The sequence below is a fragment of the Mirounga angustirostris genome, unplaced genomic scaffold (assembly GCF_029215605.1).
Source record: "Mirounga angustirostris isolate CCGP_5_RB_7025 unplaced genomic scaffold, mMirAng1.0.hap1 SCAF_12, whole genome shotgun sequence".
Taxonomy (NCBI): Eukaryota; Metazoa; Chordata; class Mammalia; order Carnivora; family Phocidae; genus Mirounga; species Mirounga angustirostris.
Genome location: NW_026991720.1, coordinates 79,097,011 through 79,120,462, shown reverse-complemented (window position 1 = coordinate 79,120,462; position 23,452 = coordinate 79,097,011). Strand labels below are relative to the sequence as shown.

Here is a 23,452-nt window from a genome sequence, read left to right as displayed (position 1 = left end):
TGGTCAAGCTAACAACAAAGTATTTCCAAAAACAGTCTTGGACTGATATACTGTATATGACTGCCACTTTCCAGGACATTTAAAAATAACATGCCTTTTCCCATGCTTAATTCTATCAAATATTATTCTTGCTTATGGAACTTTAAAAAAAAAAACCTCTACTAGATGTCATTATGAGTGAATTCATGCATGGCCAAGTAATTTTAAGTTTGTTAAAGGAATGTGATGCTTTGTTAATCTTGAAACCATAGTGCAAAGCATATTATTAACATGAACCTCCTAAAATAAGAGTAAAATATTGCCTACACCAGAGAGCAAGTTCTGCAAATCAGATGGATGTTTCCTTACTTCTATCTTTGCTTTTTCAAAAAGTATGAATGGAGAAGCCCAAGCACCAGTATTAATATTATATCCTGGCTCCTGATCTGGGTACATGCAATGTCTCTGTAGAATGTAGGACGATTACTCTTCTAAATAGCAACTGCTGTAGCAATGACTATCATGAATATGAAGAAAAGGAAGAAATGATCATTTAAAAGGCTTTTTAAGTGTCTACGGAATGTTAAAGTACTTGACAGAATTTGTCCTATATTACCCAGATGCTAAAAGATTCCAGGTTTTGTTCCCCAAGCTAGATCTAATGTATGGAATTAATTGAAGTTGTAATTTGAAAATTTCACTTTTTAGCATATTTATTATTTTGTTTCAGAATATTATAGCTTTGCTCTAAAAGTTTACCTCCATTATGGGTAACACTTGGCCTGTTTGGTACCAATGGTTGGTTCCGATGGGGCCTGATAAGCCTTGCTGTGATTATAGATTTAGGTGAAGCTACTGTCCCAAGTGGCTTCAGAACCCTTGAGATCTTACTGAACAGCCAAAGGCGGCAATGGACCTGGGGACACACAGCACAAGCATCCTTGCTATGGTGGCCTCCTTCCTCTATGAGAAGTTCTGCTTGGAACCAGTGTTGTTTATTAACATCAGTTACCCAATCCTTCAGTCACTTGTTCAAAGATACTAAGTATTGACTGTGTATCAGGAATTATGCGTTTTAACTGCCCCAAATCCTCTCTTCCATTTCAGGGAATAAGCAGTGTGCAAACAGGCTAATGGAGTAATAGGAGATTTGTGGATAGGTTTTTAAAGTACTAATAATGTTACTGATTTTAAGATTCAACATATATGTCTCAGCACTTTCTAATCTCTTTACCTGTCCCAATGAACAAGACATCGTATTGGCCATCCTCAGCTTCCACTCTATCCACTGCTATTTGTTTCAGGTTATATCTTCCATCTGTTTTTACCAGGATTGGTTTTTTATGGGCAGGTTTTATGGGCTGGTACATAAGTGGATGGCTTCTTGCAAATCGGATGGCATCATCGGGATAGTCTTTGGTGGTTCCGTATCTCCCACCATTCACTTTGCTGGCACACTGAAATACAAATAGGTAAAAAATTTTTTTTTTTGCCTTAAACCTAAAGAGCACGTTTATAATCAATTACAAAAACAATCAGAAAACTGAATGTGTTCAATTAACCAACTGCAGTTAGAAATATTTAGCAACTACATATTCTTCATTAGAGAAATAAAATCATTAGAGAAATAAAATCTGCATTAAAGATTGCAGAGAAAGCCTGAATCATTCCAAACATTCAGCTCTAGAAAAACAGAAAATAGTGAAATCTTGGAAAAATGAAGTGCTAAACAATACTGGTACAATTCGAAGATGGTAAAAATGTGTATCATCATAAATATTATTATTTCCCTGTTTTCTGATATTTATTTTTTCACATTGTAAATTAACTTCTGAATGTAAACAAAGTATTTTCATAGCAAAACAAAAAGCTTCTTTGTTGTGTTAAATCCCCCGCCCTGGATTAAGGATCACAACTGCACAAAACAGTTTTCCCATTACTGAGACTATAACGTGATGGTTCCAATGGACTCACAGACGATAGAATTTTAGTGCCGTAACAAAGAAACCTATTCAAATTCAGTCAGTGTTAATTAAAGAAAAAAAAAGCCCTCTCTGTTCTGTAATCTATATGAATTTATATTATTTCTGTCTGGATTCAACACAATAAATTGAGAAAACGAGAAACACTTGCTATAACATATCTGAATTCTTAAATCACTGACTCAAAAAATAAATGTTCAACAGCACCTCAGTTACTTTTTCGAATACCTTTAACTACACTGATTCATACTTGTTATTAAGCACTCCCTCATTTTGTATTTTTCCCTCCAGAATCAGCAGCAAGTGCAATGATTATGTTGATAAGGAATTTTCCACTTTCGGGTATAAACACAGTAGTGTAGTAATCAGATTCTGCAAAGAGGGCATTTTTAATGGTTAGTTTTAAAATTCAGGTCATATTTCTTAATTTGGCCTGAATTTTTCACTGGAGTGTACTTACATGATACATAATTGGAAACATTCTAGACCAGCCTGGAAGCAGTTCAGTAACCAGTCACTTCCTCCAAATCTCCTTTAATACCATGTGGTTTCAGGAAGCATTTCCAGCAAAGCCACAGGAGTGGGTTTTCTCCATTTAAATTGTAATTTCAATCAATACAGTGAAATAAAGTATACTTTATGTCTTACTGGAAGTAATAATTTTAAGCTAGTGAGAATGATTGAAATGGTAAAGCTTTACACCTGTTAATGGAGGGAAGGTTTGTTTCCACTTTGGATTTTGGCTCTGCAAAAATGGTTTCTACTTGACTTGTAAGTACTTGAGGAATCAGCACAGTGATGGGTTTTCACCAGCTGCTCAAAAAAGTGTAGGCTTTGACTTGTACAGCAAGTTAAATGTCAGTTCTCCATGGTCCATGAGCACCTACAATGAGCCTACACTTTGCCAACCTAGTTGTGCACAGAACACACGATACAAAATCATCATCATTGGCATGGTCACCATCGTTTTTACATACACGTGTAAGTAAAAGCACAGAAGTTTGCATGGCGAGTTGGAGCACGAGGACTGCCTCTCAGCAGCACAAGGGCAGAGGTCAGCAGCAAAACTTCTGGAACTCTAGCTGCACTTTTGTATTGGCATTTCTCTTCCCAGGAGCCAGCAAGGATATTGAATGAGATGCTAAGTATTGTGGCGAGGAAGAGAAAAGGCTTCTCCCAGTTAAGCTAAAGTGAAAAGTAAGGAGAAAATTTGGCCTAGGGAACTTAGAGGCCGACTCAAATATTACAATGTAATTATTTGGTAACTTTCTTCCCCCTTGGAAATTGCACGTGGCCTTAATTCTTCTGAAGAAACGGAGGAATGTGATACTCTTTTTAATGGATGTTTCTGTGTTCACCGGTGTATCTTAAAAATACAGTTTCAGTTGGGGCCCCTTAGCCAAAATATCAATGATAATACAGACTTTATAATGGTGCTAAGATGTATCCATCACAGATTTTCTCATTAAATAAAAAGCATACAACCAGATATAAGAAGTGATATTTCTTTACTGTACAAGTAATCAAGCACATTTTTGGGTGTAGAATTTAACTGTTTAATGGAAGTTTTGTAAAGCATCTGAAACACTGAACAAAATATTACTAAGAGAGCCTTTAAAAAATAAGACTACTTTGTTAAATGCCCAAACTTACGGAACCAGGCCTTGGATAAGGGACTCTTCCTTCATAGAGTGACCAGTGGTATTCAGGTCCTTCCTTATGCGCATATGGTCCATTAAAGGCTGCCCGGATGCTAGACGTATGATAGACACATATTGCATGCCCTCTAAATATATTACTGGAAAAAAAAAAGATAATTACTATTCTGGAACTGACTAGCAGTCAGCTAGTCACACTCTTCAGACTATAGAGATAAGGATAAAGTCTTTTGGATAACAAAGCTGCAATCTATTAAATAGAGGATATTCTAGAAATATTAACTACTGTAATATTTCAAGTACTGGAACTCTAAAACTTACCATTTCTTTACCTTATTACAATAAACTGAAAATGACATTGTTAGACTAAAAACAGTGACATTTGTCACCTCACTTTATTATTGCTAAATCTTAGATTGTGTTTTTATATTTTCATGAAGGAAAATATGGACCAAATATTTAAAAAGATTCGTTCCCAAGTTGAATGATTCATTTTAAGCTTTATCTCCTTGTCTGTTGTTTCACATTCAGAGTAGACAGTGTTTGCCTAATCACTAGGCCGTTAATATTGCTAATTCTGTTCAAATTTTATTTGATTTCTCAGTGTCTATGATCAAATAACAAGTTAAAGTCTTTTTTTTTTTTTAAAGATTTTATTTATTTATTTGAGAGAGAGAGAATGAGAGAGAGAGAACACATGAGAGGGGATAGGGTCAGAGGACGAAGCAGACTCCCTGCCGAGCAGGGAGCCCGATGCGGGACTCGATCCCGGGACTCCAGGATCATGACCTGAGCCGAAGGCAGTCGCTTAACCAACTGAGCCACCCAGGCACCCAACAAGTTAAAGTCTTATGAAACTTTGGAGCTTTGTTCCATCCTTTACCTTGGGGTCACAGAGGCATCAATAAGCTTGCTGTACATCCCCTTTTCCAGTGACCTCCAGGCCACTGAAACTGAGTACCATATTGGAAAGATGACTGGACTGAACTACATTAATTTGGGGGAAGATGACTTAAATTACATAAAACTCGGATTATTTACCTCCAGAACTAGCAGCAATTGAAATAATTTTTTTTTTTTAATAAAAAGTTCTACTTGCAAAAGATAAAGACAGCCGATGACTAACTATAGCAAGTTTTAGCAGGGGCATTTGTGGTAAGATTCTGCAAAAGGACATTTTTAAGTGATTTGTTATAAAAATCTGGCCGTCTTCCTTAATTTGGCATACTCTGAATGAATTCTAACATGTCCCCATCCTCCTGTGAGAATCAAAATAATTAATGTTTAGGGAAATGCTCTGCACAATGCCCAGTTCTTTCTAAACGTAGAAGTTCCTACACTCGGAGACACCTGTAGAACAGCAGTTATATTACTGTCTTAGGACATCAGTTCACACATTTTATAACACACCTTGAAGCAATTGGAAATGCCTGCAATAGTGAGAAAACCAGAGAAAGTCTCCCAACTAAAGTGGCAATAAACCTTTGATCACCATGCTACAAATACCAACCTTTACGTCAGGTAACAGCTGGGAAGCCTTTTCCTCAGATTTATGTATAAAGTGAACAGTCACAACTGAAATAATGGAAGAAAATAACGTGTTGTCTTTGAAATCTAGACAGATCCATTATGCTATCACTTAGGAAAGTAGCTCATAAACTGACCATACGAACCCACAAAAAACCTATTCTGGTTATCCCATAGCTTTTATTTATTATATAAAGCCATGGAATTAGGATGCAATGGCATAAGAATAAAGATGAAGTTAAAAAAAAAAAAAGTTAGGGATTTTCCGAGGACTGTGACAACTACAAATCTACATGCACTCCTTTACTTTGCATCAAGGAAGAACTGATAGCAAAATTGTTTCCATGTTTCTCTGTTGAAGAAAAGGTCTCCTTACAATAGCACAATATTTATCGGAAGAACTTTATTATTTTTTTCAAAGTGAGTGTATGAAATTACCTGCTGAAAAAACAAATGAAAGCTGTGTGGAGAGACCCTGAGCAAAGAAGGTAAACATGATTATAACACAGTCTAAGGCCAGTGCAATGCAAAAGAGGAAGGGAATTCAATCATTCTATTCCTGTCACAAGAACTGAGGTATATTCTTTCTTTCTTTTTTTTTTTTTTTTAAGAATTATTTATTTGAGAGAGAGAGAGAAGGGAGAGCAGGGGAAGGGGAGAGGGAGGGAGAGAATCTCAAGCAGACTCTGTGCTGAGAGCAGAGCCCAACATGGGGCTCCATCATAAGACCGTAAGATCATGACCCGAGCCAAAATCAAGAGTCAGATGCTTAACCAACTGAGCCACCTAGGCAGCCCAAGGTATATTCTTTATTTCTCATTCCAGTCATCTCACCTCTACCTTCTCCTATTTGGAAAGACACACTCAGGAAATTATATGTGTAAACTTTCAACCAAAACTGATTCTTTTTTTTTTTTTTTTTTTGTGGCATAAAAATATGGAACGCTTCACGAATTTGCGTGTCATCCTTGTGCAGGGGCCATGCTAATCTTCTCTGTATCGTTCCAATCCAAAACTGATTCTAATGATATTTTTTCATTCATGTATTGACACACATGAAATAACATTTCATATTTTTCTAACACTCTTTGATGGACAAAATACAAACACGTTAAAGAGAAAAAACAGATTATATGCCCTAAACTTGAACAGGTTATTTAAATTTAAAACATGGAAGGCAAATCATAAATATATGTTTGCTATGAATCTACATGGGAGCAGGACAACCTGAATAAAGGAATGAGCAAAGTGCTCTGTGATTAAGTTATCAAAGAATATTTCTTATAGATGGCAACTGACCAGTACCGAAGAACTGATATAAATCAGTGTTGGAAGATAAAGTCATTTGAAGCAAGACAGGTGGGTAAATAAAATCATAGTGATGGAACCCTAATGAGTTAGACACAGATTCTGTCAAGGTATAATCTTGTAGGAAAAACTTGCAAAGCTGAGTGGCTAAGAGTTGATAGAGAGCCTTGAAAACCTGACTTGGAAAACTATATGACAATTAAAAGAATTATGCTAGCCTCTGTAGCATGGAACTAATATCATAAACTACGAGAAGAAAATCATTCTGAGAGAGGAAGGAGGAAGGAAGTCAGAGAGGAAGGAGATTAGGATACTGAGCACAGAAGGATGCTGGGGCACTTCAAACAGTAACAAATAAAGATGTGAACTGAGATCATGGCTTTAAAAATAAAAGAACAATTGCAAACATAAGAGAACAAAGAGAAATTGGTGACATAAAATAATAGACAAGGACAAGGGGTCAACAGTATTTCCAACTTACATACACAGTGAAGGAGTAAGGCATATTTTGTTTCATCCTGTTTTTATAGATCATGTAAAATTCTCACCTAGTGGTGTTAAAGAGTCCAAATATCACTGGGTTCTTATGATCTCTGGTATGCAGCAAGAAAATATCCTCTGGAAAATTAAAGACCATTACGTGAATATTTTTAGTCCTCTTTGCATGTAAAGAAAATATACTGACATAAAATAGCTTAGAACCCATTACAGATGTAAGACATCAGTTTCTTTCCATATACAGTCATACGCCCAAGACCAAATCACAGCAGAGAGAAACACTTGGCTGTTCAGGATGACCCTGAGCTGGGCCTCAAGGAAGGAACGAAGTGCTGACCATCAGCTATTGACAGGGATCTCCTGTTCCTGAAACTCCCCTGGCTACAATGAAAAGACCAGAAAATTGCTCATTGCAGGAAGCAAGTTTCCATACGTGCTAGAGAGAGTGAGGCGTGGAGAGAGGAATACACATCACAGAGTAAAATTCCATTCTCTCAAGAAGATTTACCTAATTCATCAAAATAGGTGTCAATTCCATTCATGCCTGGTACTGAGCAGACCAGTCTGGCTTTTAGGAAAGTGCTCCACTTATTCACCAGTATCCTCTGGCCTCCCACATCATTCTGTGATGAACAAAAGCAGGTGAGTGAGTACCTAAGGAGCTTCTAACAACAACAAATTGTGTATTATTAAACATGCAGATGAGAACAGTTGTAATTCTTTTTATTTAATCTGGAAAATGTAGCCTAATCCTCAAATAATACCAAAGATGCAATTCCCCATAAAAACTCTTTGAGGTTTGCACAGTATGCCTTGTTAGTATACTTTCACTCTGGGCCATTAAATATACTTTCCAGGTATTAAAGAATGTTAATAGAGTGGTCTATTCTATATAAAGCAGTGGCTTTTATAATACAATAAACTTAGTATTAATGATAATCTACTTATCTTGGAAATACAGAAAATATCCACTTTTTTTTTCTAAAAGAAAAAAAAGTTTGAAATACACACATACACATACAGAGCACCTACATATATATTTGCACACATATACACACACAAATGTACATACATGGACATATATATGTATATATAAATATCCTCTTAAATTTATTCTTTTTTTTTTAAGATTTTATTTATTTATTTGACAGAGAGAGACACAGCGAGAGAGGGAACACAAGCAGGGGGAGTGGGAGAGGGAGAAGCAGGCTTCCCGCTGAGCAGGGAGCCCGATGCAGGGCTCCATCCCAGGACCCTGGGATCATGACCTGAGCTGAAGGCAGACGCTTAACGACTGAGCCACCCAGGCACCCCTCTTAAATTTATTCTTAAATATCAAACTTTATCTTTGCAATTCTCTTAATATACATTGCTACTTCAGTTGGTTTTGAATATTCACTAACAGCCTATCTGAATACCCAACCAACCACAGATGTTTTTTCTACAGAATCAACCAACTGAATTTTTGAAACATAATATAAATTACTTAGAATGTGGATTAAAGAAACTAGAAAGATTTTGGTTAAATTAATTTTTAAAAAGGGAGCTCAAACTTCTGTGTGGGAAGAAGTACAGCCTACCTACAGACTCGCTCTCCTTAGTATGGCTTTGAAAATGAGGATGATCACACAAAAGGCATAGCTCTTTTAAGATAAAACTTTCAGGGGCGCCTGGGTGGCTCAGTCGTTAAGCGTCTGCCTTCAGCTCAGGTCATGATCTCAGGGTCCTGGGATCGAGCCCCACATCGGACCCTGGGATTGAGCCCCGCATCGGACCCTGGGATCGAGCCCCACACCGGGCTCCCTGCTCCGCAGGAAGCCTGCTTCTCCCTCTCCCACTCCCCCTGCTTGTGTTCCCTTTCTCGCTGTGTTTCTCTCTGTCAAATAAATAAATAAAATCTTTAAAAAAAAAAAAAACTTTCAGGAGATGTGAAGTCTAAAGATGAGATAGCGAATACTGGTTTTAGGCAGCCTACAGAATCCTAGAAAATCTTTTTTTTTTTTTTTTTTAACTAGAAAATATCTTAAAGTAGAAAGCCTACTATACAATCACTAAGGCGTGATGGTAAATCGTGAGGTAAGCACGCAGAACAAGAGAGAAAGGCCTCACCACACAGAGTCGCCCCACTCGGGCGTAAATGGCCTGCGCACTGCTCTCGGCCTCTAGGGCCTTCTCGGTAAAAAAGAAATACACTTTGTTGTCATCTCGGTCTTCATTGTCAGGAATCATGTACGAACCTACAAATTTTGGTTCTACAGATACAAAAAAAAAAGTAGAAGAAAAGTAAAATAGTTATCACAACAAAATGCTAGGTTATTCAATAAATTACCTATCACATGAATGCTTCGGTTTAATAAAATCTTTTCCTTGACATTTTGTATAAACAGTGAGATCATGTAGAGATCTCCATTCTCTTTGCAAACCAACAGTTTTGTTTAGAACTAGGAGAGGACATTTTAATTGGAAAATACGAGTCAAGAAAAGAAAAACCAATTTCAAACAACATACCTTAAAATGCATTCAAAGAACAGATTAGGGGCACGATGGTGATCATCTCCATTAATTTCCTCCCATATATATAAAAAGTCAACATAAATATATGTAAAATATTTGAGTAGAGGAGTTTATCATTTTTTTAAATTCATAGATTATCTACCAGTGCAGCTCATGGAAGACCATTTTAATTTTTAAGGTAGAAAATTTATTTTAAAGTCTTTGTGTTCGTAGTCTTAGGGATCGGCGTGAACAACCCTTGACTAATATACTACATCAAATATTTTAATGATAACATGCTGCCAATAATGATTATGTACTCTAAAGCTTAATAAAAAGGCTAAAAATAATAAAAAAAACATTCATTATTAAATGATATTTTAATCCCTGGATAGACCAGTGTGCTAAAACATAAACATTATTTCTGTCTATGAACGGCTAGTGATTTTCCTAGAATTTTATTTGTCTCTAAATACAATGTGATCCCATTAAAATAAGCAAAGCAATCAATTCATCCAAAATATACCAACTGACAAGAGAAAACAAAACAACTTACTGGATAAAAGTTGTTTTTTTTTTTTTTTTTTGCTTTTCATATATTTGGTTTGTTTTCTTCATTTAAATCCTGATTTCTAAGTATCGCTATGTGGGTAATTTGGTTTTATAATATAGCCAGTGCATTTTGATCAAAAATGGTATATGCATATTACAGATAATATTTTAATTTAGGAATATTACTAAAATTCTGAAATTTTAAAAACTGTAAAAGACATTTGTATTATTATTATCAAAATGGCAAATTTCCCCTGAATTCTAGACTTGTTCTCAATTCTGATTTACATGCTCTTTTCTCTTGAACTCTACCTTTCAACAGGCGCTCGTCATCATGCTCGGTGCGAATGTGAGCCAGTCGCCCCATGCTCCGGAAGATTGCAGCGTCTCTGCCCCAGTAATCACTATAGAGTCCAGCAAACAATTCATTACCTACGTGGAAACCATCAGTTCAAAAGAAGTCAGTATTTGTTTCTGGATCTGACAACAATCCATATGCCACAATGACATCAAACATATCCAGGTTTACTGTATATGACCTCATGAAATGAATACTATTGTAAGAGCATGGATGGTACTGTCAGATTGCTAGGGTTGGAATATCGACTGCCACTTACTAGCTGTGTGAACTTGGGCTGGTTGCTTAACCTCTCTGTGCCTCAGTTTCCCCATTTCCAAACAGGAATAGCACTCAAAAGTACTGTAAAGAGTAAAACACTTCAAACAATAGCTGGCATATACTAAGACCTATATGGATACATTTTTTTAAAGATGTATTTATTTATTTGAGAAAGAGAGAGAGAACGTGCTCAAGTGGAGGGGAGGGGCAGAGGGAAAGAAGCTCAAGCAGGCTCTGCGCTGAGTGCAGAGACCACAAAGGGCTTGATCTAATGACTCTAAGATCATGACCTGATCTAAAATCAAGAGACGGACTCTTACCTGACTGCTCCACCTAGGCGCCCCAAACCTATATGAATATTTGACAAGTAATCTGGTTCATTTTATTTTACCAAACTTCTTTTAACCTTTATATCATCAGGGTATTATTATTAATTTTTATATTATTATTATTGGTATTATATGCAAGACAGCTAACTCAAATCCTTCTTGGAACAAGAGCTTGCTTCCATTAACATGATTTTAGTATAGGAACCACAAAGTCTGACAATGTTGTAAATAATCCAATTAGTTGTCATTTAATTTGTAAGTTTGTGGCATAGATGGGAATGATATAAAGAATTTATAATTCAATCAGTTAACAGAATGAACGAAGTCAGTTATAACATGCAGTGGAGGTCCCAGACTTAAAATCAGATCAAGGAATTACAAATGTATGCAGGGTTTCAAGAAATGACAATGTGTCTTTGAAAACAGCCAGAAAAACATTAAATAGCTTATGAGAAGAGGAAAAAAAAATAACAAATAGAAAAATAAAATAAAGGTAAAGGGAACTGAAGAAAGACTAGCACCTCTCAAGCACAGGAACTTGGAGTTCTCTTTTGTTCAAGGGACAACAAAAGATAATCAGTGTGCCCATGAGTGGGGCCAGAGAGATTGTCCTAGGCATATGCAGTTTCGGTGTCCGGCCCCTGGCAAAAATCTCTAAAAGAAGCAAATGATAGTAGCAGATCACTAGAAGCACCACCCTCAATTTAGGGTGGTAAAAGTCTCATAATGAATGTCATGTAACTCTGGTCAGGTTTAAAAATATAGAGCTCATGACTATACTGAGCTCACTGTATTAATGTTTTTCTGTTAAATATGGAATGTGTACAAATGGTATTTGAAGTGCTTTAAAGTTTAAGAGAATTCAAATTAATTGCATCTCTAATTTAGTACATTTAACTGAATAATTAATTTTAGAATTAGAATTATTAAAGTTACAGGTTTAAAAATTTGACCGAGTATATAAACAGAATTTAGGAGAACTTGATTTCAAGTTTATAAATTTTAGTTTTTTAGTGATTTATTTATTTATTTATTTTAGAGAGACAGAGAGACAGCAGGGAGGAGGATGGCGGCAGAGGGAGAGGGAGAAAAATCTCCAGCAGACTGCCTGCTGAGCACGGAGCCCCATGCAGGACTTGATCCTATGACCCTGAGATCATGACCTGAGCCGAAATGAAGAGTCAGATGTTCAACCGACTGAGCCACCCAGGTGATCCTCACATTTATAAATTTTATTAGATTTTTAAAATCATTTCAATATTTATAAAGGGTTTTTTCTAAGTTAAGGCCTTTAAAACTTTGAAAAAAACCTGAATAGACTAAATATGTTTGTATGGCTTAAAATTTGAGAAAGTAATCAAATGTGCTGTAAATAGGACACTTTATAAAGAAGTTTATTTTCAACTTGAGTTAACTGATTTACTTTTTAAAAAGTGAAGATAATTGCTTTTGTTATAGCAGGTTTAAGAATAGAAAAATGAGATATAAATTGAATTTAAAGGCTTAGGAAAAGCAAGCTTTTAAAAATGTTATAATAATAAACTAATTTTCATTTATACAAAGTAAATGTAAACAGCTTCTTTGGTTCACAAAATCCACTAAGGATACTTCAAAAATATGTACAGGAAATAGGTAAATAAAATCTAGGTTTCCCACCAAGGAATTTGCTTTTAAACTATACATATATCTAATATAAGAGAAACAGGAGAGAGAGGGGTAAATATGGCAGAGTATTAACAATTGATGAATCCAGGTAAATGGTATAAAGCTGTAAATTTTACTCCTCTTTCAATTTTTCTTTGGATTTGAAAATTTTCCAGATAACAAGTTAAAAAAACAGAGCTGTATTTGTTGAGTTCATCCCGTAACTCAAATGTACACTAAGTGAGAGGTGTGGTAAGGAAAGTAACAGAAAATAAAAAAAGATGCTTTACCTCTGGACTTAAAATATAATTTGATAGAGAAAAGTTATATCAGAACTCTTATTTAAGCATGTTCTTTGGTAACAGAAGGGAAAAAAAGCAACGCAATTTATATCAAAGTCAGTTAATGTTATATTCCTCAGAAAGTTAAATCTGTATGTGGAGAAGGCGATTTTGAGATAAAATGCATTCAGTGGTTAGGGATATGAACCGCTCGTGGGAGGCATTCTGCACTAGTTGTACATGGATAAAAGAGACTCATGTTAAATTCATTAAAAAGGCCTTGGGGAACATCAACTTTATGGCATGAAAGAATGAGATGACCCATAAAACGGTTCATTGACTACTGAACCACCAGAGTGAGGATTTTTCTGAAATGTTTTTGTTGTTAATTATTAAACTTGATTATATTCCCCATATAAAATATAAAGGCCATTTTGGAAAATTATTCTGTTTTTCTGATATGGACTTGGCCAAATGCTTAATGCACAAATGGGTACAAAAAAAGAGATTTCTTAAAAATCATGACAGTTTTCTATTTCTTAAGTTTTTAATATTTGGTTTGACTTAATGTCTTAAAAAATTTCTAGAACTTCCATATTTGAAAACATTACTATTATGGGAAAATAACCTTCACATTAGTTCACAACAATTTTATTGCACTTATCCCAATCTGAAACACTGTATCAAAGTTCTCGTTTTAATCAACTTCACAAACTTAACAAACAAGTACCCTGTGGAGACACTAGATGGCAGCCCTTGGATACCGAATAATAACACATCCAAGAGAAGTTATCTGCACAAAGGAAAAGATGATATATTACCAATTTTACCCAATTTCCCTTTCTGTATTCAGATAAAAGAAAATAGTCTGTGAACAATTCAAACAACACAATATGAACTGTTTGACTTAAATTTCAAAGAAACCAGACAGATGCTAAAAACTCAATGCTGTGTAAACTGAACCAAATGTGTTTCTGTTGGAAATGTTAGATTTTCCTCAGAAGGGAAAGATTCTCCTTTCATTGCTTATTATCAGTGTAAAGAATAAAATAAATTCATAGTAGTAGATAACAGTTATGCTTGGTAAAACATTTTCCTAAGGAAAAAAAAACTTGAAAAATCATAAAGTAGAATAAGCCTTTAGGCACAAATATTACATAACAGTAATTAACTGAGCCAACATATTCAGCATCATTATAATTGATACTATTTACAGCAAATACATAAAGTACATATGTATGATATTTCAACTGAATACTTTAAAATTATAACCATTTGATATAATTAGGGTATATTTTTGATTCAACACCTTGGTATTTTACAAAGTGCAAAAAAATCTGGATAAATCATATTTTCATGGGTTAAAAAGGTTTCATATAAATAAATAATATGTTTTAAAGTTTCAATGATAAGAACAGAACAATCTAATTTTTCAGTTTTGTATGTCTATAAAGACATGATATTTAATAAATGTGTTAGCTTAGCCATAGATTTAACTGGTATCTGATCTATTTCAATATTCTGAATATAAATAACCAACTTGATTCTTATGCCATATATTACATTTCATTTGTTATACCACTGAATTCTGATGGTACCTGATGTTAATTTTAGATGGTCAAGTGTGGTTATAATTAAAAAAACAGAGCATCTGCAGGGTGTTTTGACAGGTGAATGTAACTTATTATTGTCATGCTCAACATAGGCTCTCTGTACAGACACAAGAACAGTGGGAAGAGTTCTGCACTGGAAATCTGTCATACTAAGCCCCCAGCTTGAAATCTGCTATTCAGTATCTCATGGTCTTCATTACTTGTAAAATCACAGAGACCTACATGTAATTTCTTGAGCCTGCCAAGCTTTTATGTTCTGCCTGGAAACATTCTGCCTAAATTCTGCACCTCCTTTCCTGCTTCACCTCCCATGTACCCGGCTATTGTCCACTTCCTCTACAAAGCCTTCCTTGATGAAACTTTTGTTAGTGTAGTGATTCCTAGTACCACCATAGCCCCCGTGCCTATTTCTATCATACTGCTCATCCTACTATATTAACCGACTGCTTAGATGTTTGACATTATGCCTCACTAGCATGTAGGCTTCTTGATGTGTCTTATATATTCTCTTTTCCCCAATATCTTGCACAGTGTCTGGAATACAGAAAACATTCAATAAGCATTTGTCGAATCCATGAAGAGCACAATGAATTAATTTGTGAATGTATCTAAAAATTCTTTTAGGTGCTTAAATTTAATAAAACTATGACATGCAATAAAAACTCACGACAAGATTCTGATTTTTCAAAAATGCTTCAGGAAAAAAATACTAAAAGAAAGAAAAAACTATTAAGCATTTATATGAAGAACAGAATTCCTTGAATTTTTGTTCCTTAAAAAGCCTATTTTTAATAATTTTAATTCATGAACACAAGGACTCTATTTTCTTCCAGTATTTGTCCCTAATAGTTTCTGCCCCAAAAGACTGTCTACACTAAACTGCTTATATGAAAGAAAATAAGAATCATTTGACTCTTGGCAATATAAAAAAACAAATCCACTGTAAATAATTCTACGTTAAAATGCGTCATTACAATACTTTTCTACATAATTCCTTTTTTACAGAACTCTAACTGAAGTTTCAGTTAAACATATTTCATTGCCTTCATGTTTTATGAAACTTATCAACAGCTTTGTTCATGGAATGTATACTTACTAATCAATTTGAGTTTTTAGTCACCACATTGGAAATACAGATTTTAATTGTGTCGTAAGATAAAATTCAGTTTTCCATGCTTTTTATCTTAGGTTTTACTCAAGCATTTCTCCTATTTGTGTCGTAAATGTCTACACATCTAAATAATGTGAAATATATTTGCCTCATGGACAGCACATGGTTAAAGATCGATTTTACTGCTTCAATTTATAACTGAGCTGTATAATTTTGTTAGAAAATCATTCTAATAGCAGATGCATTATTTTGTAGAATGACTATAACAGGCATTATTGCATATAGAAACAAAATACATGCAAGAGGATGAGGATGGAGAAGAGTGATCCATATATTCCAACATCCACATCTCACTTTACATTCACACTCTGATTAGGATGCTAAAAGTAACCAGGCAGAATATATCCTTATATTAGTTATATAGTTGTTGTTTGGACTTTTTTTCTTCTGACCTTATAATTTTTTTTAAAGATTTTATTTTATTTATTTATTTGAGAGAGAGAGAACACAAGAGGGGGTAGGGTCAGAGGGAGAAGCAGACTCCCCGCCGAGCAGGGAGCCTGATGTGGGACTCGATCCTGGGACTCCAGGATCATGACCTGAGCCGAAGGCAGTCGCCCAACCAACTGAGCCACCCAGGCGCCCCCTGGCCTTATAATTTTTGTTTGTTTTGAGGAATCGATAAGCAAAATATTCAAAGAGGCCTGTAGAGACTAGTAGTTATAGCCAGAAGCAACAATAAGCATGTGGATAATTGGCATTTTGCCAGATGTGAGAGAGCAAGAGAGTTGGATAAGAAATTATAGACATTCTTTAGGGACAGGAACATGGCAAAGGAATGACTTTAAGTCTAAATTTCTGTACAATTGGGGTGAATTCAAGAAATAAGGCAACACACTTCATTTGTTACATTTATAGAGGCTGCAGTTATAAAGACATACATTTTATCTTCATTCATATTTTTCATTTATTTTTCTAATATTTATTAAGTCATATTTTGTGCCAGAACTATTCATTCATAACTCTGTCCTGGATATAATTAATTTAAAAGGAACATTTATTTTTTTAAAAAAATTAATGCTACTAATAGCTTAAAATAATCACTTAAATTTCCTCTGCATATATTCCAGCTCCCTTTCATTCAGTCAACACTGACCTTCAATTTACAGAATATATAGTGAGCAGATATATTCACAAAGGTCTTATTATTATGAATAAAAGTACAGGAATAAAATTTCAGTGGCTATAAACTTTTGTAATTTTATTTGCTTAAAAAGGTAACATAGGACCAAAAAGAGTGTAGAAAGAAATTTTCAGTGCCTAAAATATCTTACTCATGGTTATTTGTTGAAATAAAATTTACTAAGTCTTTAAGTTGAGAAGTCATCCTAAAAAATGATATCCTAACAACAAAGCTAACACTTTGAAAGCAAAGAAAAAGTACGTGACAAATTAGAGTGGTTTTCCCCCAAATGCTAACAACATGCATGTGAGCGTACCATAGTCATGTCAAGTATAGTAAATATAAAATTACACCTGGAACTACAAATCGGGGTCAGAATGAAATGTTTAAAAAAAAAAAAAAAGCAATAGAATTGAGAAGGCAAAGTATAAGGAAAATCCTGCAGTTACTGAAGGTGTTATAAACTTATTAAGAATATTGCAATATTAAATCCAACAGAGCTGATGAAAGAGTCGGCCAATATTTTCCTTCCTGGCCAAAATGATATATGATATAAAATATCTCCTGGGGTGCCTGGGTGGCTCATTCACTTAAGTGTCCAACTCTTGATTTCAGCTCAGGTCATGATGTCAGGGTCCTGAGATGGAGCCCTGTGTTGGGCTCCCCACCGGGCGTGGAGTTTGCTTTAGATTCTCTCTCTCTCCCTTTGCTCACCATTGCCTCCCTTAAATATATATATTTGTATTTCCTGAATTTTCATTTGGCTAATCACCAAACCTAATAATTTGGTAGCAATATAAGTACTATTTTTGGATGAAACAAAAGGTATAGGCAAGTAATACATCAATTTATTTTACTAAATACTCCAGTGTTTCAACAAAGTGTTTTTAAAACCAGGTGTAATGTCTTACATTCTTCAGACACTTACTTAAGACCATTTTTAATATAAAATTAGTAATCACGGTAGGGGAAAGTGTGGCTAAACATGTAGAAATATTGCACCTGCATTATGAATTTCTATGCCACCAGGATAAATTATGTTAATATCAAGTGGCATTTGGAGACCAACCCTAATTAATGTATGATTTCATTTCGACGGACGTGTGAGCATTCAGAACATAGCTAAACAAGGTTGTTTTACTTCTTAAATCTTGTTTCACATGGCATCATTGCAAGATACTAACATTTCATTTCTAAATTAGATGATAAATTTAATTAAAACATGTTTGTTAACTTGTCTTTTACCTAGCAAATAATCTTTCTTTATTCAGTTTTTCGGTAATCTTTTTAGTTCATGTGATCTTCAGCCAACTGAATTTAAGTTAACTGAAATGAAAACTGTATCTAAAGTTAAGAAATGATAAGATGTTCTTTGATTTGCCAGCACATTTTTTTTTCTTTAGGGGCCTTGTTAGCTTTATGAGTATTGTTACAAATTCTAGTTTCTTTCTTTTTTTTTTTTTTTTAAAGATTTTATTTATTTATTCATGAGAGACAGAGAGAAACAGAGGGAGAAGCAGGCTCCCAAGGAGCGGGAAGCCCGATGCGGGACTCGATCCCAGGACCCTGAGATCATGACCTGAGCCGAAGGCAGACGCTTAATCATCTGAGCCACCCAGGCGCCCCAAATTCTAGTTTCTTTTCATGAAAGCGCATCTTAAGGTGAACAGGCACTCAACGGGAAGTGTGGCCCACAATTAACAAAGAAACAAAGAAGGATTGCGGTCTCAAGATGGTCATCGTTTTGCTGGAGTCTTGTCCTATCCCGTCAGCTGAGAACATGTGTGGCCATAAAATACCACAATAACGCATTCTTTCCCTGTTGGAGTAAGCTACACCGAGTTTGCCAAATTCCAACTCAGGTAGCTCCATTTTTCCAGCCCAGATTCCTGCTGTTTTTTCAACTGGGTGAATTATTCTTATTTCCTCTCTCTCTCAGAGCTGCTGGCTCACGTAGGTTATCAGGTTTCCGTCTCAGCAGCTGCTGGGTATCTACAGGGAGTGAATGATCTTTCAAAGGTACTTTGGGATGAAAGCTAGTGGATAAATGTGAAGAATTATATTTTTATTTCTTCTTTTTGGAGGGATTATTCCTATAACATTTGTGTTTAGTTTGGAGGGCTCTTATGATTTGATTTCTCTTCTGAATGCGCGAAACAGCCACCCAGATGGCAAGCACTTCACATTTCAGCACAGTGTAATTTGATTTGGAAGTTCAATGAAACTCACTTGGAAATGTCCCTCCAGTAATATTTCCCCTCTTAAAAAATTCAGTTTTAAGTTCCTGGTTTCATGAATAAATAAGCTCCAGGGAGGCTTAGTGGTGAGTGGCAGGGTGACTAAAGGAATTGTTTAAACCATTTAAAAGAAATGTTAAAATTAAATGGTGTGCTAATCTTCTTAGGATTTCATTATAGAAGTAGTGTTTACTCTGTAATTTTCCACTTTCAATATCACTTGTAATATTCTTATGAATAATATCCCAAAATTTGTTTTTTGCTTGTTTAGGAATATTGAGTCTATTCAGTGAATATTTATAGGAGGCCTGTACGGTAAAAGAAATGATAAGAAAATCTCTTCCAAACATATTCAAATTTTAAATTTGTGAAGTTACCCCCAAAAAAGCACTAAAAGCATTAGAAAAAATTATCTATCAAATGCATGTATTTTAATGCATACACTGCCATTTCTAACATTTATGGATCTGGCATTCATTTAAAGTGTCCCTCCTAAGATTTTGATTCCTACAGAAGTTTAAACTTACGCAATCTTATTTTCATATTTAGAGTCTCCCTTCAGGGTGCCTGGGTGGCTCAGTCGTTAAGCACCTGCCTTCAGCTCGGGTCATGATCTCAGGGTCCCGGGATCGAGCCCCGCATCGGGCCCCCAGCTTGGCGGGAAGCCTGCTTCTCCCTTTCCCACTCCCCCTGCTTGTGTTCCCTCTCTCACTGTGTCTCCATCTGTCAAATAAATAAATAAAATCTTTAAAAATAAATAAAGTCTCCCTCATATTCTGTTTATAACACACACACACATACACACACACAAAGTTGGAGGAACGCTAGCTATCTTAAAATGCTATTTTTCTTTAAAATATTATACTCTTTAAGAATATTACATCTCTTTATGCAAGTTCCAGAAGAACTTAATTACTTACTACGTGTAATCTCATTTTAGAGCCTTTTCAAATTATGGGGCTGAAGCAAATCAATCTTTCCCTATTAATTAGAGCTAACAGAAGATCTTTGCTCTACAGATATACAGTTGACCCCTGAACATCAAGGAAGTTGGGAGAGCTGACCTTGCAGTTGAAAATTTGAATAAGACCTTGTGACTCCCCAAACACTTAACTACTAATTGACCAGAAGCCTTAATGGATAACCTAACAATTGATTTAACACACAGTTTGCATGTTTTATGTATTATCTACTGTATTCTTAAACTATAAAAAAGAAAATGTTGTTAAAGAAAATCATAAGGAAGAAAAGATACATTTATAGTACTGCACTGTATTTATAAAAAAAAAAAAAAAGAATTGCATATATCTGGGCCCATGAAGTTCAAACCTGTGTTGTTCAAGGGTCCATTATACATAAAAAGATTTACTTACATGGACTTAAGTGCCATGACTGCGATGGGCAAGTACAGAGAGTGGGATGCAAACTCCCCATCAAAATGAACTGTCTGTTTGAGTTCAGGGACTATATAATTTCTAGAATACACAGGAATATCTGTATCAACTCAAAATCAAGCATATGGTATTCTGATTACTCCTCAGTGGGGAGTTTTAAGTGTTTACCCTTTCTTTAGGATAGCAAGTCCCCACATGTTATTTTATACTTTCCCATTTTCTGCCAATAGGATGACCTAATATTAGCCTATAACTCTTAAGTGTTACAAATGTGATAATAGAAATCCGTACATCTGTACAATACTTATATCAGAACCTCGCAACCCTGAGAAAAAAGGATTCCTCATAGCACCTAGTTAGGTGTCGGGGAGAGCTCTCTTCAACTTTATACTTGGGAACTCATCCATCTGTACCATCACAGTGCTGGACTACTTTGCCAAGTATGGCATTTTTAAACCCTGAGAATATAAACGAGAAAGAAAAATAATTTCATTGTGTCTTAAGTGAGGTACTCAAGTACCTCCTCTAATTAAATGGAGTCAAATGGAAATCTAGATCAGACATGCCAGCTTATTCTATTATTTCAATGTGGATATTTAATGGAATTCTGAACTGGTCAACCTCTATAGTTAACATTCTAGATTAACAGGAGTTTAGAAAAATAACTTTAACTTTCTCAATTGAGATGGTCTTCTGATGAATTCTACTGATACAGAGAAAAGCACCAAGAAGAGAATATTAAAAGTTTCCCTGAAGTCACAGAGTAATTAAAACAAAAAGAACTAACATATGTTACAATAGTTCAGTTTCTCTGGCCAGGTTTTTATAAAGTATTTCTCTAACTGCATTTTTTGAACAATAAACAGCATAATACAAGATGTATTATATCAGATATTAAATAACAATTTGTGTTTTCAGAAGGAGACACACATACTTCATAGTAGCTGCACTTATCTTAGAGTCAAATTGGTTCAATTTAGCATGACTTGAAATCTAATATCATTGCTCTCAGCACCGATAAATAAATATGACTCGTCTACACCTATAAAGAAACACCAGAAGAACCTAACCAAAGTTTCAGAATCAATATGACGACCAACTGATGTCTGTGGCAACAATAATTACCAACTAAGGTAGAGATGAAGGAGGAGCTGGGATCAAAAGGACATCTGCCCCTTCCTCTTTCGGACCTGTGCAGTTCCAGATGAAACAGGGGATCCTTGAAACAAACAAACAAACAAACAAACCAGAAAAGCCATTATGTATTTGCCAACTTTAATAAGAATCTAATTGCTCAGATAAAACAGACAAAAACCTGACCTTTTGCAAAGCAGGTATTGTAAACAGTGTACCAGTGAGTATCATCAAGTAACTTAGGACCAAACTGGGTTTTGTAAATAAATACATGGGTTTACAGGCCCATATGGGTTTTCTCACTCCTCCCAAGAAGTATGCAGGTGATGAAATGAAAGATGTTAGCAGTTTTTATCATGTGAGCGGACAGTACTGGTTATTCTGAGAGGTGTCCGGGAAATATTCCAAAGGAACGAAAACACGCTAAAAAAAGGTTACTGAAAGGGAGGTTTAGTGATAAATATAGAAATGGCCTTTGTGAAAACAAAGGCCACTAGTGATTTTTTTTAAGGGCCTGCAAAAGAAACTGATAAAATTTTCTATCAATATGGATTATTTATTTCCAATCATGTTTATTATTCATCACATGTTCTTGTATAGACATTTAACTTTAATAATTTAGAGAATGATGGCTGCATAAACAATCACTGGAATATAGATGTATAAATAAACGTCACATCATGAGCAATATTTCAGACTCGTGTCACATAAATGAGAGCCTGAAAGTATTTCTATGAAAAGCTACTACTTCATTGGTTCCTACTGCAAGCACGTAACTACAGAAATTTTCTCTGAATATTCTCAGATTTCAAAATTCTCATTAATGTATTTTTATAATTATTATTCGTCAAGTGTGCTTAAATGGTTTGGGTAAAAGAAAGTAGTTTGGAAAAGTGACAATAAGAATCAATATTGAAAATTTTGTAGGAAATAAACAACTACTCTGCAACAGAATATTGCTGATACTGCCCACTGGTGTCTCCCAATAGCCCTGCCCATCTGTGAACCATGAACCTCAAAACAATCCTGAAGTCTGGAGTAACCTCTGAGGTTGCAGCCACTTTTCTCAAACTTGAATTTGACTTTCTTAGCCACCCTCCCTACTCCCCATTATCTGTTCTGCCCTGATCTTGCCCTTCTTATTTGACATACTTTTCTTTCTGTCTTTGATATTCTAAAATCACCATTCTCATCCTGCTATTCCAAAACCTGACCCTGATAACCCTCCAGTCTTATCCTTGGAATTGAACCACAGCCTAGGAAACAAATGGAGGCTCCTGACCCAGAGGTGGCTAAAAGCCACAAAACTTTTTTTAAGCCAATTTTTTTTTCCTACTTACACACTTTACACAGATCAGTAGAGAACAATAATACCCATAAATAATTGGGAGACATTTTTGTGTTCGCTCCTCAGAGATGACAAATTTGCAATGACATGAGAAAAAAAAGTTTGTTCAAATGAGACAGAATTATTGGTCTGCCCAACTAATACCTGTGAAGGGTCTGCATCTCAACTTGGAAAACTGACCCACAGCATTATGTGAAGGAGAAAGTGACCAAGTGTGTGAATGTAATACTTGTTTGACCCTTTAGTCACTGCCACTTTAGAGATTACTTGAGAAAAGCTGGTAGAACATACATTTTATATTTGTTCTAATCCAGCCAAATGTCCAAATATTTGGTCATAGAAAGCTGTTAAAAAGATATGCTGAACTGTTCTCTTAAAACAAGACTTTCTACAACTTCAAAATTCTGATACTCAACTTTTTATCACGAATGACAGATGAAGGTGATTTACCTAATGGATAAAATTAGATACCTTTAACACTAAAATTGAAACTGCAAGTGAAAAACAAGGGTGTTGCTTATTTATTCGAATCAGTGCAATATATTAAGTTTAAACTGTCAAG

The 23,452-nt window shown here is 35.2% G+C and overlaps 1 protein-coding gene and 1 pseudogene across 1 annotated transcript in view; both read right to left on the bottom strand.

Moving 5' to 3' along the window:
• SEMA3E (semaphorin 3E) overlaps positions 1-23,452 on the bottom strand; it is a 246,543-nt gene that overhangs the window by 33,067 nt on the left and 190,024 nt on the right. Inside the window, exons 5-11 of the mRNA XM_045864795.3 lie at positions 21,534-21,627; positions 10,310-10,429; positions 9,062-9,204; positions 7,461-7,575; positions 7,003-7,072; positions 3,615-3,759; positions 1,214-1,436 (exon numbers count right to left, since the gene is read on the bottom strand). Coding sequence (XP_045720751.1) covers positions 1,214-1,436; positions 3,615-3,759; positions 7,003-7,072; positions 7,461-7,575; positions 9,062-9,204; positions 10,310-10,429; positions 21,534-21,627 — 910 coding nt within the window. The remainder of the gene's footprint in view (positions 1-1,213; positions 1,437-3,614; positions 3,760-7,002; positions 7,073-7,460; positions 7,576-9,061; positions 9,205-10,309; positions 10,430-21,533; positions 21,628-23,452) is intronic.
• LOC123836244 (U6 spliceosomal RNA) lies at positions 6,078-6,177 on the bottom strand (annotated as a pseudogene).